The sequence below is a fragment of the Rhinolophus sinicus genome, chromosome 3, assembly GCF_057876585.1.
Source record: "Rhinolophus sinicus isolate RSI-liver-muscle chromosome 3, RSI-T2T, whole genome shotgun sequence".
NCBI lineage: Eukaryota > Metazoa > Chordata > Mammalia > Chiroptera > Rhinolophidae > Rhinolophus > Rhinolophus sinicus.
The window spans coordinates 22,806,067-22,823,817 of record NC_142503.1 but is presented as its reverse complement, the minus strand read 5'-3'; the positions used below and the strand labels follow the sequence as shown (position 1 = coordinate 22,823,817).

General features: G+C 40.8%; 1 protein-coding gene and 1 non-coding gene across 12 annotated transcripts in view; one reads left to right on the top strand and one right to left on the bottom strand.

Annotated features, from left to right (window-relative positions):
- The window catches only part of RAI14 (retinoic acid induced 14), a 135,317-nt gene that overhangs the window by 27,904 nt on the left and 89,662 nt on the right, over positions 1-17,751 (bottom strand). For all 11 annotated transcript variants that reach the window (XM_074329024.2, XM_019737233.3, XM_019737234.3 and 8 more), the window contains one exon: positions 3,970-4,058. In XM_074329024.2, the coding sequence (XP_074185125.2) occupies positions 3,970-4,058 (89 nt within the window). The remainder of the gene's footprint in view (positions 1-3,969; positions 4,059-17,751) is intronic.
- Positions 12,625-12,815, top strand: LOC141570932 (U2 spliceosomal RNA). The gene has a single exon (XR_012495374.2). It is a non-coding gene; the product is annotated as a U2 spliceosomal RNA (small nuclear RNA).

The following is a 17,751-nucleotide window of genomic DNA, read 5'->3' as shown; positions in this document are numbered from 1 at the left end:
GCCCGACCCCTTACTGCTACTGTGCTTCAGACTCCTGGGGAGCCATCCTGGGCCATCATGACCACAGGGACATCCTGGATGGTGGAGTAACGGGGGTGGGGGGTAGGGGCGTGTGTGGGGGGGTGAGGGTGGAGCAGAGATGCCATACCAAGAGAGAGAAAATTCTAACTTGTTTACACCACCTTATCACATTGTGTTAAATGTATATGGCTGACTAATAAAGGGAGTCTGAAAGCTAATGCTTCTGAGAAGCACTGATAACAAAGAGAAGATGCTTTGGTCTACTTTAATCTTCTGTTAATGCTTCTGTTTAATCCTATCTCACACTCCAGGGTGCTAAATGCAGGCATTTCCTACCTCCCTTCCAGAAAAAAAAAAAGCCAGGAGTCAATTTTACTATTTGTCTGGCAGAAGTGTTTTCTAAAGAAACAGACAGAACCGCCAATTCTTACATCAGTGAAGAACAGAAGCCAAGAAAGCAATGAAAGGTGCTGGGCAAATAACAGAGGTCCAGTTCAGAGATGGCGCAGTGAGCTCAGGAACCGACTTTCCCAGCTGACACTATATGCCTCTGATGCTGTTTGGCAAACAGGCAATTAAGGAATGGGGGAAACCCCCCCAAACCAAAAACATAAGTCATGAACTTCTGCAAGTATTTGGGCTTTCTTTTTCTGATTTGTACAATGAGAGCAGTTAGCTTGGTGGTTATCAAATACTTTTTCTTGATAAAGATCTGAAACCTTTTCCAAAGCCTCATGTGTAAAAGAGAATAAAGGTGACCTGGGGGAAGCAGTAATAACTGTAATGATATAGGAGCCGAATACAGTGAGTTCTCACTGTGCTGGACACTGCTGAGATGCCCACACAGGCCAGCTCACCGAAGCCACCAAGGCCATCTAAAAGGATGTGACTGTTGGTACTGTATTGTAACTATTTTCTGACGGTGCTTTGCTCTTGTTTGTAAAGCATCCATAAAAATTCTCTGGTCAGACTGCCAAGCATTTCATGTGCAAGGGTAGTTGTTAAAAAAACAGATGCCAAAGGACCTTTGTTTCTCCAGCTTAAATCCAGTCACCAGGTTAGAAAGGAGGGGAATGTACCAATTTGACCATAATGTAGACTTTGTTCCCAAAAAGAATAAAAAGGGTCAGGGTCATCTATTTTGAAAGTGGGCTTTTTCAGCAACTCGACAGGGCAGCATGGTTTATGGTAACATTTTTGTACCGGTTCTCAGTGGGTGCTGGGATTGAAGATCACTGTATCTCAGTAATAATGTGGCAATACTTAAAGGAGGTTTACCGAAAAGACAAATCCTGGAAGAGGCGAGCCATTTAATCCATCCTTTCACCACCATAAAAAATGTTTTGGACTGATGATGACCACTGAGGCACAGTGACTAATGTCCTTGTCCTTCCCTTGACCTCTGATGTGCTTTGTTGACTGAGAGAGATGGAGGTAGTGATTGGCCAACAGGAAGGACACGGGCATCACATTTATCCTGTTTGTTGTGACAGAAAAAAGTTGGAGACGTGTTGTTCTAGGTAACACAACAGACATTTCCATCAGCATTTTTTGCACACAGCTTTTTCCTTCTTTTGTTCCTGTGTTCTCTTCACATGCTTTCAAGAAATCATGAGAAGGTAGTGCCCCATTCAGACCAAAGTAAAACAATAAGCCCAGGACCAAGTACTGACCTCACTGCTAGGCGAGAGGGAAGTGACTGGTAACTCTGAGACATTTTCTATTCATGGAATGTCTGGACAATGTCCTGGGGCCACAAAGTGCTGTGGATTCCACCAATTTCCATCAGAGTTGAAAAAAAATGGACTCTGGCAGCGTCCACCGACCAGCCCAGAGAAGCAGCCAGGATGGGTCTGCAATGTCCCCTCCAGCGTTGCTTCTTGGAGGGCAATGTCACCTCAGTTGGCAGGAAATGTGCACTGCACTGGGATGTCTCACTGCCCAACACTTCTCCAGGCTCTTAAAAACTGAGTTAGGACTCGGGTGGTAAATACCTACCTACATGGTGTTCTGTGGCCACAAAAAAAAAACTATGCTTCTTAAGAGCTGCTAGTGCAGGAAATAATGCTGGTGAAATGAAATATTTTTTTTAAAAGGGCAGGGTGCAGAGTTTATTATATAATGTGATTTCAGCTATGTAAAAATGTGCCAGGAAAAATCTGGAAGGAAATACAGCAAAATAGTAAAATTTGTTTCTTCTTGGTAAGAGTACAAGCACTGGTTATCTTCTTTAGAGTTTTCTGTATTCCCCAAATGAGTCCATAATAGAGAAACATAAACATATTTTCCTTAAAATAAAAAGATAGGGAAGAGGAGATGCTTGGTTATGATGGAAACAACTAGACTCCTGTCTAAAATCTATTTCTTAACATCAGATGCAGTGACAGCATCTGATGTTAAGAAATAGATTTTAGACAGGAGTCTAGTTGTATTTCAGCTCCAATTTATTCACTTTAAGCTAATTCTTTTAGATTATAATTTTCTTAGTGGAAACCCTGTTTACTTAGAGGACATACATCCTATCAAGGGTCCTTTAGCCAAACACACTGCAATATGAGGACTTTAAAAGTGGTAACAATGAACTTTAAAAACAAAATAACTGGGCTTGAGATGAAAGATGACTTTAATTAGTACAACATCAATTAGTATTTCCATCAAGGTAGTCAAGGAAGCCATTCATTCGCCTACTGATATTGCCAATTCTCGAAATATTTTTGGAGCTCTTCGTGGCACTCCTCATAAAAATCATCTGTTACTTCAATCACTGCCTATTTTTTGACCAAAAATGGTTTTACCAGTGAAACCTCATTTACCTGACTTGACTTCAAGAGGCTCTTGGCCTGTCCTAAAAAAACAAATTTATTCAAAAAGAATCAAGATTTCCAACCACTGAAAATATTTAAATTTAAAAAAAAAAAGTGCCACAGACTTTTTGAAAACAATTCTGAAACACAAGTTTTCTAACCATATTTTGTGTAATAATTCTCACATTATCTGACCAACCTCTGCGCTCCTTTCCCACCAGGTAACTATTCTGAGGGGAGTCAATGTTTTGGGGAAGGAGGAAAAGGGATCCATTATGGATTAATGAAAAGCCTAGATAAAGACTATAGAATTAGTCTGATTTCATATTCTAGTAAAAACTAACAAAAACCCACTAGAAGGCAAAGATTTCCAAGAACAAGAGAGAAATGAGAAGCCATCGGTAGCTGCTTTGATCCTCTGGTGACCAGCAGGGGCAGAGTTCCAGGCTGGACACCCCAGGGGCTCTTTCCAGTAGAACAATGTTCATAAAACATAAGGCTCTGCTACCTTTTCTCTCCATTTGCTTTGTTCATCGTTTGTCAACATTAATTTCACATTAGAATCACTTAGGGAGGTTTAAAAATAATACTAGTTGGCTGGCAACTTCCAGGTAATGGAATCTGAATCTCAGAGGGTAGACCCTGGGTAGATATGGGGTGTGTGTGTATTGTTTATTCCTGCTTTTCCCTCCTGTCCTTCTCCCTTCCTTCTTTCCAAGTTCCCAGATGATTCGGATGCGCTGAAACACAGTACGGGTGAGAACCACGGGCAGCTGGCCCAGATGAGGACCACGGCTTCTGTCCATGAGCCTATCTCAGCTAGCTGACAAAATGAGCTCCTAAACAACTCACTCCATTGATCACCTCATACCACGATTCATAAAAACAAAAGGTAGGAAATACTGTTTGATCCACACATACAATCTTCGAAAATAATATTTTTTAAAGTAGAGGATAAGAAACATACAGTCTCTAGTTGACTAAACACATATAAAATGAAAACGCTTGTAAAGGCACAAATGATGAAACCACGTCACAGCCTAGTCTTTGGAGGTGATGCTATGTGCTTCTTTTCCAGAATAATCACCTCTGTGATACCTACTCTTATGCTGGTCTGTTGACTTAAGAGAGAAAGACCACATACCGGTAGTATCTTGGGCTGTCACATCCACGCCATGTGTAACCATCACCCTGAGGCATTCCACGTGTCCTTTTGTAGCAGCAAGATGAAAACTAGAAAAGAGGTAAACACAATTTCCTTAAGATTTTCACTCTTTAAAGTTCATCTCTGATGTGTTTTGCCTCTTCAGGTACATGTACTTTCTCCCTCTTGAGCTCCATAAGTACCCAATGTGTAGGTATGATTATCAACCTCATTATAACGATGATGAAACTGAGGCTGAAAGTGGTCTGACAATTTGCTCATTGACACTTTTTATTAAGTAATGGAGCAGGGCTAGGTCTTAGGTCTTCCAACTCAAAGACCAGGCTTGGAAAAAAGTAAGATTCAACTACATGTTTGTCTCTTCACAAAAACAATAATCAGACTATGGACTAGATTCAATTCCTAAACAATAAGTACTTTATCAACATTTTTCTGTTGCCTAGTGCTTTCACTAAAACCATTATTTTCAAGTAATACACTCTATAAAGAGAAATTTGTCTATGTCAAATAATGGTCAAGCTTCCTGGACGACATCAATGTCAAATCCATTATTGTTTTGTAGCTAAATAACAATCATTGTACACAAGTTTTGTAATGTGTACCAAACCTCTTACTTCCCGCTATTATACTTTGTCTCTTTTCATTCACATAACAGTCTTTTGAAGCAAGTCCTACTACTGCCTCTATAGATGGCAGGGTTCTACATGTAGGCACAGACAGCATTAAAGAAAGCCCACAAGTAGGCTCAATTGTTACAGAACTCAATGACACTTGGGAGTATGAACGATGTTCAGTATGTTTAGACTTGCCATTACACTAATAGAAAGGATAACGTCCAAAGGCCATACCAATCATCCCTGCAGCTCCCCAAAGTGAAGGACACTCCTACATGCAGAAGGAAAGCACAATTCCACTGCACATTCCAGCCCACAGGCTGAGAAGGTCAAAACCCTTGGGAAGGTCTCCACCATGGGGGCCTTCCCTCTTCTTGGTCTCCTTCCAACAGAGAAAGATCAATGAACCTTCCAGTTCTCTTCCTGCCTGAGTTCAGTTTTATGGAGTTGCCTTCCCAGGACATTTGCCATCCAGCACCTTAGTGTCTGTACCTCTGAATTAAGGCCCAGGCAATATTTTTTCACAGGACAGAACTGTCACTGGTGCCAAGGGTCACACCCAACTAGCAAATCCAAGAGATAAACCAATTCAAACCCAAGTCAGCTTGACCCCAAACCTCTGCTCTGGAGAACCAGGCTGAATGAAGGTGGACAGATCAGCATATGGAGATAATTCAGTTCTGGTTGCAACTCAACCCGAAGTTAGATACTGTGTTTCCACGAAAATAAGACCTAGCCAGCTCTAATGTGTCTTTTGGAGCAAAAATTGATGTAAGACCCAGTATTATATTATATTACATTTATTAAATTATATTATATTAATATTAAAGACCTGGTCTTATATTATAGCAAAATAAGACTGGGTCTTATATTAATTTTTGCTCCAAAAGACGCATTAGAGCTGATTGTCTGGCTAGGTCTTATTTTCGGGGAAACAGGGTATATACTTTTGGGAAGTCAGTTTAACCTGAGCCTAAATTTCCTGCATTGTAAAGTATTGGTATTGAATCAGATGATATCTGATGCTTCCTGCAGCTCTAACAGTCTATTATTTAAGCCTACATGGCTTGGATCAAACCAACTATTTCATTTGTGCAGCCGTTTATGTGTAATGTTTCTTTACAGTTAAAATCTACTTTGTAGGCGATTTCACATTACAGTGAAACTTTGATCATATGGAATGACTTGGGAATATGGTGACTTGTTCAAATGGAATTCCTGATTAAATACAGCTTAATCAAAAAAACTTATTAAAGAGCAGTACAATTATACCTCTGTTTTTCATCATTGTTGGGGTAACGCAATTTTACAGTAAGTGAAGATCACCTTTAAGCAGCAAATTGTTTAACTGATTTTGGTGGAAGGTTTCTAAAATTTTCCTAGTCTTAGTAACAGTATATGTTACATAATTTAATTGCTTTGGAGGACATGAAGTCACCACTAGAAGCCTCAATTACTGAACTCTGCGCTCAAGGCTATTAATCTAAATGCCCCAGATTATTCAATCTTAATATTTATTAATATTTATCTTCTTTTCTTAGTGTCTAGGTGTTTACTTCCAAGCTGTTCACTCTGCTATCTCCTAAGACCAGGGGAGAAACCAAAATTATCTCGACACAAGGGCAGCCACATCCTGTGCTATAAGTAAGAGTACCAGGATTAGTGATTAGCATGTGCACACACACACACACACACACACACACACAAATATTTATGTGCAGATATACACTTCTGATTAAAGTATAACATATGCAAAGAAAACTACACATATCATAATTGAATAGCCTGCTAAATTTTCACAAATGGAACCTGCTTGTTTTCCCATCATACTAATACAGAAGATACAGAATGTGGCCAGAGACCCAAATGCCCTGCTCGTTATCTCCAGTGAGCACCCAGGACCTCTCCATGTGCCCTTCTAGTTACTAACCCCCTTTCCCATGTAATATTTATATGTTTCCTACACTGAGACGTCTCAGGTTACCTCTAGACGGTACACTATATTTACAGGAGGTTGAAACTGCAGACACATATGACAATGAAGCATTATTGGATGCCATTTCTGTATGTTGATAAATGTAGTCTGATGAATGCAACGTGGTATTCTATGTGTGATTTGGGAACTGTAGAATTTTAAGATCATTATTTGGAAGGTCAATGATGGTTACAAGGCCGGAGAAGTGAAGTGTTAGGAAGTTGGAATCAATATCCAATCCTACGATAGAAACTTTTCTAGGCATTGATTTTTAAAATGAAATTTCTGTTATCAACCTGTCTAACATATTTTGAGCCAAATTACTTAAGATTTCACTGCTTTAATAAATTGTTGTTTTGCCTCTCTCCTTAGAATTTAGATCAGGAAGTGACTTTTTCCTTTATTCTGGGAGCTCTCCAACTATTCTCCTGCAGAATCTTGTATCCTGCTGAAAAAAAAACCCAGAATTTTCCAAATTCATAATTTTCTCCTCATATATTCTACCTAAAACTTCAAGAGTCACTGCTCTTAGTTACTGTTCATCGATAAAATGAACAAAGAACCAACAAAAATAATGAGAAACACTGATTCATATAAGGACAATTGCACTTGCAATTTTACTCTGCTTACTCTACTATACTTTTAGCTAGTAAAATCATTCTTAGTTGATGTGGTTCAATTAAATATATCATCATTTCAAGGTGTTTCTCAAAGACAATGCTAATTTCCAGAAGTTCGTTGTGCTCTTATGTCACATAAAAGCTGCTGCTCTGTTTTCTAAAACACACAAGCATGGGGATAAGCAGGAAAGGGAAGAGTTAGTTATTTTAGCCAGAAGTTGCTGATTCATTTTTCCGGGTAGACAAGGAACTCCATTATGTAGCATTATTCCTTTTCCCAGAGTACACAGTTCTGGGAAATGGGAACAAAGCCAAGAAATAAGATACTGAAGTTTGTTCTTGGAGAATGGTCACCAAAGCTGTCCATTCTCTGTTGGCACTGCCAGATCTGCCCTCCGTCTTTATCCCCTGGGTCTGTGGCCCAGGAAACAGAACTCTAATGGACTGCACCCAATGGGCAGGCTTGTCTTTTGACCTCAGGTTGGGGCACCCAATGGGCAGGCTTGTCTTTTGACCTCAGGTTGGGTTCAACCGATGGGAAACACTTAGAAGAGACAGGAAGATAAAACAGTTCAGGCCATTATCCCCTCCACTCCCTCCCTGCCAGGCCACATGCTGGCAGGGGCTACCCTCCTCTATGAAGCCCACATGCTCTGTGAACCAGCTCTCCCAAAGCTCTCTGGATTTCGGTAACTGCTCTCTCTTAGCACCTTCAGGTGGGAATAGATTCTCACTATGACTAAGCCAGGGCTGCTTTCCCAACCTTGTTGGTTTAATCCAACCACAAGTTTGTAAATAGTTCCTTTCTTAAATGCTCATCAATTATCCTATTTCAGGGTGCTACCTATTTCCTGCTGGGATCTTGAATAACACCAGTGTTGGGTATTTTGTGTGTGACCATCTACAGGATAAACTACTAGGTTCCTGTGGATATCATTTGATTAAATATATACAAGGAAATTAAGGCTTTAAAAAATGTCTCAATTCCACATATAATCAAGTTGATTATTTAAGATAGTTGGGCATTTTGGTTGAAATGTTTTTATGGAAGAATGTGCCATATCACTTTATATGGACTACGATAAGTGACTTCAAAAAGTTTTCTGATAAAGTCTTAGGCCAAAGTAGGAATGAGTTTAAAAGGTTCAAGAATATACCTCCCCAAGGATAAGAAAAGCAACTGACTTAAATGAGATCCAGCACTCAATCTAGAATGTCCCACTGTGCAATACTAACATTCAGATTTTAAAATGTGGATTTGGTCTTGAAAGACTAACCAACACCCCATCCACAACACATATGCACACACACAGTTGTATATGTTACAACTGTGTTCTAAAATTGGGCAAGTCTTTAAGTTCTACTTCTATGGGCATATTTCATGGAATAACAAGTGTTCTTCAGTGATGAATTAGAAAGTTCAGTAAAATCTTCCGTATCGTATAATATACTGTATACTCTGTGTGTGTGTATTACATACTATTGTATATACTATATACGACCCTATACCATATAGACTATAGATTCTACTCTTTACTATATTCTATACAAACATCTGCAGCCTAGGTTCAGAAAGAGAAAATATAAAACAACTATCAAAAGAATAGTTATTTTGGTATTTGCTGATCAGTCTAACTCCTTAAAATATCCTATCTTTTATCTAATAATATATCATTATCATTGAATTTTAATCAGAAAATCATTTTATTACCTAACTTGGAACATAGTGTCTATAACCTGAAAGACTTTGCTAAATAAATTGCTACATAAAAGAAAACCAAAATGGTCAGTGTCCTGATTTAGCTTTGTGTTGTTTTCATGAAAGACGTGCAAATGGAGAAGAAATAAGGCACAAATCAGACAATCAAATGACTGTCAGCGACTTCCTAACCACCCATATCCTTTATATTGTGGTGGCCCTTACACATTCAATCCAGCTCCCACTTGAAGAGCAACTGTCTGCCAACATAAAGAGCTGTGGCAGTTTGTTAACCCTCTTCAGAAAGAAAGGTGCTGCAAGACACAGCCCTGTCTTTTCTCGTAGACTGTCCTCCCTCTAAGAGCCTAGAAGAAGCTCTTAATCAGGAGTGAAGTCAATGCCATTGGACAAAAGGCCAAGGTTGGAAAATTATAGTCTTGTGTTTTCTTGTCCATATTAAATTTGGATACCCACTCATTTTAAGGTTTTAACTTAAATCGTTCTACTATACTTCAATATATTCAGAAAATCTCATCTTTATTGCTAATACCCCAGATTTTGAAAACTTAAACGAAACTTCCAACATTATAGCTTTATTAAAGCTAAGAGGAGGGACAGACATGTTGTCAGATGAGAAAATATAACAAGAAGTTGGTATCAGGGAGGGACTACATGTAAACTTTAAGGGCTCAGACTAACTGGGTTTGAATCTGCAATTTGCGCTTTATTATGTGCGATCTTGGGCAAGAGCTCTCTGTATCTCAGTTTCCACATCTGTAAAACGGGCTGTGAGGAATAGATGAGTTATATGTCAAAGCTCTAAGCAAAATGTCAAGCACGTAGTAAACTCCCAAAATGCCACCAATTGTAGCCTCACCAACACAAGGCAAGGCACGGAGTCTGGGACATGATAGACTTGTCTCAATGAGCAGAACACAGGCTAGCAGAGGTTGAATCACAACTACCACTGCTTAAGAAAGGAAGGAGGAAGGAATGAAAGAAAGAGGGAGGGAGCGAAGGAGGAAGGAAGAAAGGAAGGAAGAAGCAGGGAGGGAGGAAGGAGGGAAGGAGAAAGGGAGGGGGGAAGGAAGGAAGGGAGGGAGGAAGGAGGGAAGGAGAAAGGGAGGGGGGAAGGAAGGAAGGGAGGGAGGGCGGGAAGGAGGGAAGAGAGGGAGGGAGGGAAGGAGGGAGTGAGGAAGGAGGAAAGGAAGGGGAAAAAGAGAGGAAAAAATCTATGTGCATTTCCACTAACTGGAAACTTAGGAACAAAGTGGTAGACAGTAGCAGAAGACAAACCATCCAAGACTTGTCTAAAGTTCACACTTGAGCTGCTAACATTCTGGCACCTTTCTCAGAAGTAATAATCTCAGAGCAGGGTTTGGCAGTGGCAAGTCATTAGCATTTAGCTTCTGAAGGTGAACAAGCAGAGCCAACTTTTAATAAGATACTCAAGTAGAAAGTTGGGTTTTGCTGGGCGGAAAAACATGATTAGTCAGTGACAGAACCTGGATTTGTAAATGACCATGAGTAAGTTTCCTTTCTTATGCAGTGACAGATAAATGTAGCCATCCTCAGTGGTGGCAATCCAAGTGACTGATGGGCTGGGGGCTATCCCGTGTCTGGAGGGCAGAGGGACATCTATGGGGTTATCTCAGGCTTAGGGGGCAGGTGGTGCCCCAGGTCAGCACACAACTAATGAAGAGCATGGCTGGTGTCCTCTAATGGCCTGTGTCCTGGATAAGTGGTGAAAGAACACACCTCTATATAAATAGAGTTTGCAGACCGGGGTGAGATGGGGGAGACAAAGCAGTAGGTTGGTGAACATACCCTCCACCCCCACTCTAAAACAAAGAACGTATTCTTGACAACGTTAATTCTAGAGAATTGGAACTAACCCAAGCATGGGATCGTTTTGATATTTCTACAGTTGCACAGTTTTATAAGTATTGCTATAGCTAAATATATTCATTCACTGATAGATTTACTGTGATACTGGAGTATTTATGTGTCAGACACTGTTCTAAGCACTGAGAAACATGTGATGAATACAACGACATCCCTGCCCTCCTGGATCTCAGCTTTTAGTAGGAAAGACTAGAGATACAACAGTGGTTATCAACTGGGGGTGATTTTGCTGTCCACCCCCCAGATACTGGCAATGTCTAGAGATAGTTTTTTTATTATTCAAGGGGCAGGGTAAGGGGATTCTACAGACATCTAACGCGTAGAGGCAAGAAATGCTGCCAAATATCCTATAATGCACAAGACAATCCCACACAACAAAAAATTATCTATCTAGTCCAAATTGTCAATAGTGCCCAGGTAGACAGTCTGATTAGCCAATAAAAACAAATGTATAATGCTGAGATAGAATTCTATTAAAACAAATTAAACAACAACTGAAAAAAGTAACATGAGCACATTGTAATCTTTTTATTGATATAATTCAGACCATAAAATTCACCATTTTAACATGTACGATTAGTTATTTTTAGTATATTTACAAAGTTGTGCAACCAACATCACTATCCAGTGTCAGAACATTTTCCTCACCATTAAAAAAAAAAGTACCCATTAGCAGTCACTTTCTATTTCCATGTCACTCTGCCATGACAATCACTAATCTATGTTCTGTCTCTATGTATTTGCTTATTCTGGACATTTCATAAAGATGGCATCATGTGGTCATTTGTACATAGCATCTTCCACTTGGCATGTTTTCAAGGTTCATCCATGTTGTAGAGTGTAGCAGTACTTCATTCTTTCCTTAAAAATATTCCATTGAATAACTATACCACATTTTGTTTACCCATTCATTGGTTACGGACATTTGGTTATTATGAATAATGTTGCTAAAACATTCGTGTACAAGTGTTTGTGTGTTTTCAATTCTACTGGGTATATACCTAGGAGTGAAATTGCTGAGTTATACTCATATAGTAACCAGGTTTAACTCTTTAGAAACTGCTAAACTGTTTTCTAAATCTGCTGCACCATTTCATACCCCCAGCAAGAATGTAGAAGGGCTCCAATTTCTCCATATCCTAGCCAAGACTTGTGATTGTCTGGCAAATTTTAATGTAAGAGATGAGAATTTTCATTACAACCTAAATTTTCCAGAAAAGAAATGTTTAAGTCTTTCTTAATGAGGTGATTTCAGTTAATTCTCAGTTAAAATTTCCCCTTAGAAAAACATAAAGGAGTGAATGCAAAACCAGTTTGGAACATCTCTGTCTCTATGTGGGCTTTTACTCCTAATTTAAAAGTGTGGCATTTCCTTTGAAACACAAGAAATGTCATTCATGAGTCTATATAGCAACATATCTTATAAAAGATTTTGTTGACTTGTTGATCTCTATATTTACACAGGTCAAGAATTCAGTGGAGGAGGGAGGGGTATAAAAAACTTTTGTCTACTCCTGTAGGCCCAGAAACAGAGACACTTGTCACTGCAAGGGGTGGCTTTCCAGATTCTAGAGTAGTTGAACTGACAGCAGTCCAATAGCCTATTCAGAGTGGTCCTTGGCCCAGGAGCTTGTTAGAAATGCAGGCTCTCAGTCCTTACCCTACATTTACTGAATCAAAAGGTGCATTTTACAAGTTTCCCAGCTGATTCACATGGACACGAAAGTTTGAGAAGCACAGCTCTAATTGAAGTAGAGGACACGTTAAGAACCTCACACCCTCATTCTTACCAAGGCACCCATTGTTTCAAAGTTCTTTTGCATCTCTTCTCGGCCTTTTGGCTAAGATCAAGTATAGTATCTGTTCTTATCGGTTTAATATCTGATACGTCCTTTATCCAAGGACAATATATTAAATGGATTTTGGGAATTAGGAGATGGAATAGGAGCTTGCTCCGTCCACTCCATGCATCGACCTGGTATTGCAGTACTTCCAGGAATGGTGCACCCAAAAAAAAAAACAAACAAAAAACAGTTCTTTTGCAAACATAAGCCCCTTAGCTTTAAAAAATAATCTCATGGATGTATTCCACAAGAAAAGGAATCTATGCTGTTTGAAGTTTTATTACGCTTTGCTTATGAAGCTCGGTTAGGCCCTTCAACAGAGGTGTAACTAAAAGGCACAAATAGAGCAGGCTGAAGATATACATGATACTACTTTGATCCCTTTGCTGGTTATTGATATTTGGAATTTCTCTGCTCTTGTCACTTGGAAACTTCCCAAGGTTTCTATGCTTAAGAGTTTCGTGGCTCCCAATGTCCCCATGCCCCAACCTTCTCCCTCTCCCTCACTCCCTCTCACCCCAACATCAACTCACTAATGTCCAGGAGTCTGAAATAGCAGCTGGGTGGCAGTCTGAAGGGCAGTGGAAGAACCAGCGGATGGAGAACGAGTGGCCTAGGAGGCCAGGGTACCATGGCTGGGTTTGCTGCCTTGTTGCTCTGTCAACGTGGCTGAGGTACTTCAGTTCTCTCACTTCCAAACCATGTTTAAGGCAATTAAATAACAATATCATCATCAATAATAATAGCAGCTTATCTATTGAACACTATTCACTACCGTGTTTCCCTGAAAATAAGACCTAGCTGGACAATCAGCTCTAATACGTCTTTTGGAGCAAAAATTAATATAAGACCCAGTCTTATTTTACTGTAATATAAGACCGGGTCTTACATAATATAATATAATATAATATAATATAATATAATATAATGTAATGTAATGTAATGTAATGTAATGTAATGTAATATAATATAATATAATATAATACCAGGTCTTATATAAATTTTTGCTCCAAAAGACGCATTAGAGCTGATTGTCCAGCTAGGTCTTATTTTGGGGGAAACACGGTAGTTATGATTTATCTCATTATAACCGCAACTAACTTATGAGAGGGGTAACAGTTATCATTCCCATTTTACAGCGGAAGAAACTGAGGCACAGAGAAGTTTAGAAACTTGTCCAAAGTCCCAGAACTAACAAGTAATGGAGCCTAGACGCTACCCTAGGCATTCTGCCTGCAGAGTGGGCCCTTCACCACCGTGCTGAGAAATTGCACTGCTTGTTAAATTACTCTGTGAACTGTGAAACGCTATATAACTTACTGGCTGTGTTGCTCTTTAAAAAACAAAGTTTAAACTGAAAAAAATGAAAGTATTTGGCCAAAAAGCAAATACTGGCTTCTCACTGGGGCAGATGAGGGTTGCCAGTGCTTTCAAATGGAGAGGAATGTAATCCAAGTGCTGAAGCAAACAGAGCCTGCAACAGAGGTTTCATTTCCTACAAAACCACTCGGCAAATTGTGCAAACCTTCCCGAAATAAATACTTCAGGACAAGGCTGGGATATTTCTCAAGGCTCTTCACCCGAAGGGGATTTGAACTGTTACTATTCAAAAGCCCATGCGTGACAGCCTGGAAAGTTCTTTCTATCTTTCAGAGTAATAACAAACAATTCTTGTGTCTGATTGCCAGCTGAAACATATAGTTGGAGGAAATACAAACTCACAAGGCTACTTTTAGAAGACTTTGATTTTTAAGGCCTATTCATTCACAGAAAATGTCCCTCAAGCCAAACTCTTTCTTGTCCCCTTCATTACAAGCCAGTTCCTGACACCACAAGAGCTGGCCGAGTTAAGTCAAGAATGCAACAGGCTGGCTACCACAATTGCCCTTCCAGGTCCTTCCATTGCCTCTGCAAGCAATTATCACTCCCCAAATCAAGCAAACCACCACACCCACGCCACGAAATAACCATATACCAAACTGCCAGGACTAGCCATGTCCAGATTCTCAGAGTAATAGAAGGTTCCAGGAGGAGAAACTAGTCTAATATCCTCATTTCATGGATGAAGACATGGAAGCTCAGAGAGGTCAGGAAATGTATAAAAGATCAGAACCTGAATTCACTGCTCTGACTCTCTAAGAGCAGTTTGTCCTGAATGTACTCACATCACCCTTCTTTGTTTTTAAAAGCCTTTTATTTTTTCCCCAAGCGAGGGGTCATTAGGGTCAGTAAGACTCAGAAATACTTCCTGACAATAACCAGCTTTCCATAATCCCTTGAGAGCTTCAGTATTTCCCAAGCACCTAAAATCGCCTATACTTTAATTGCATTCCTTTTGTAAGACATCTTTCTCGAGGGAGAAAAATGATATTTAATCATACGAAAACAAAGCAGGGAAATTAAATATTCACAATTAGGATTTAATTCAAAGTACTCCCCGTGGCCCACAGGCTCTCCACAAGGAGGGCTGGGCTCCCATCTGACCTCACCTTCTAGCTCTCTCCATTCACTGAGCGCATCTAGCACCCTCCCACCTCCGGGCTTTTGCCTTGCTGTTCCCTCCACCAGGACAGAAGTTCCAGAAAAGTGCATGGCTCAGAGCCTTATTCCACCCGGAATCTGCTCCAATGCAGGAGTCTGCTCAGAGAGGGCTTTCTTTTTCCCAGTGGCCCCTGGCCTCTGTTTTCTTCAACACACTTGACATTACATGAAAGAGGCATACTTTTATTTGTCTGTCTGCCCCGCTAGACTGGACATTCCAAGAGGTCAGAGACTTTGTCTTGTCTACTACAATTTTCCGACGACGTAGAAGGGATAAGATCTGGGGACAGGAGGGAGGAGACACAGATGGAAGATAGCATACTCGGAGCTAAGAAACCCCACAGCATGTAAGCTAAGCTCGCTCTTTGCTCTTTGGGATTGTCTGGTTTCATGAATGGGGTCTGGAAACAGCAGTTGGGCATTAGGAGATCTCCATTAGGGCAAATCTTTAGTTTTGAATTTGTTTTTTTCGTCTGAAGTTTCAATGTTGAGTTTCCTTAAACTGAGTTTCCCATAAACTGGCATGACCATGTTTTCTTCCTCAGGTTGTAATGTAAGTTTTTAAGAGAGAAGCTGTGTCCTTTATGTTATTATAGGCTGGAGTTTGCTTCCCAACATTGTATCAGACACTGAGCGGCTTTCAAAGTGTGGTTCCCAGACCAGCAGCCGCAGCATTAGCGGGGAACTTGTTAGAAATGCACATTCTTAGGCTCCTGCCCAGACTCGGCAGAGCCCTGCAATCTGTTTTAACAAGCCTCCCGGGGTGATGTTGATGCATGTTCAGTTTTTAGGACCACTGGCATAGGAGGAAGTATGAACTAAAAGTCAGAATTCTTTGGTTTCGGTTTCTGCTCTACCATCCCCAAGCATGCGATAACAAAGTGACTCAAATATACTAGTCTCAGTGTCATGCGGAGACCCTGCTCGCTGTGCCATTTTTCAGGTGGGGCGGCCTGCGGGGTCTCTGCTCCCGCTCCCCACACAAGAACGCAGGATATGGTGAGGCTGAAAAGGAACACCCACGGAGCCATAGGTAGGGGAGTCATACCACTATGGTCTCACTGGAGGCTGGGCCCACCAGACGCGCGACCTGCCGTCCGCCTTTCCGCCAACTGACCAACGACTCTCCTCAACTCTCCTCCACTCTGTTCCTCTGCTCTCTTCCGCTCTCCTCGGCTCCTCGGCAATCCTCGGCAGTCCTCGGCTCTCCTCCATAGCCGCAGCAGTTATACCAACGGCCAATCAGCTAACCAGCCACAGCCGATGGCCAATCAGCCACAGCCGACGGCCATCCACCACCCGAGCCAGCACCTTTCCACGTGAGGCCGAGAGCCTGTAAACTACGTTCTGGGGCTCTGTCCCCACACTCAGTTTACTCATCTGTCCATAGGATCACTGCAGCCTTTGTCAGTTCTAAAAGCTGACCAATTATTTTACGGCAATTATTTGCTGCAACATCTAAAATCTAACGAGGTCACTGAGCGCAAATGAGGCTTAGCTCACACCAAATATTTCAGTGGGACAATCCTTAATCCTGAAAGATTTGGATTCCCATTTCAGATTAAAATCTGAGGGAAAGGAAGGCAGTACTTCCTTACCGTCTAATAACCTTCTAGTATAAAAGCTTCAAAAAACTAAATTCTACTCTGCTATCAGCCCAGAGAGAAAGCCTGTCAGGCAGAGAAGTGCTGAAGCTATCTGGTTTTCTGCTATTTCAAAAGCAGCTGCAACAGGGATTCCCATCACTGCTTCTGTGAGGAACTGATGTGTCAGAAAGTCTGAGAAATGGGAACAGTGGTTGCCTTTTCCTGCTAAATGTTTCAGATACAGAAAATCAAAGGTGGATGGCATAAAAAAAGGCTATAAAGACAAGGATTATCGTCCTTTATATGCTTATGATGTGCTCATAGAATAAGCAGGGCTACTTCTGGGGACAGAGATCTCCTGGGGACACGAGGGAGGGAACACAGATGGAAGATTACATACTCAGAGCTCAGAAACCCCATGATATTTAAGCAGAGCATTAGCTCTTCAGGATTGTCTGGTTTCATTAGTCAGGTCTGGAAACAGCGCTTGGGCATATTAGGGCAAATGATTTGTCTACATAGTCATGATAGAGCCCCAGGCTATAGCACCTAGAGCTGAGAAGAGGTGATTTGTACCAATTTCCGAACCTTTCTGATGCACACTTTCCTCTCCATAAAGGACTCCAGGGTGATTGTAAGCATCAGATGAGAAATGCCTAAGGGAAATTGACAAGTCTTTTAAAACGGGTGAAAGAATGAATTATGGTATTTATTGAATGAATGACTCACATGAAAGGCCCTTGCTTAGTGTTGGGGCACTTGGCATTAACACTATTCATAACAATTCCTTTCTTATGAATGGGGTACGATTGAGCTCTAACCCTGATTGTCTATTAACAGGGATGAGATAAGGACATAGGAAACTAAGACCCATCAAATCCCAGATGGTTGAAGAAGCAGGGGCGAGCCTGAGCTCAATCACTTTGGAAATTCGAAAAGTCTTCATGAAAGAGACAGCAAACTGGGCTTTGAATGAT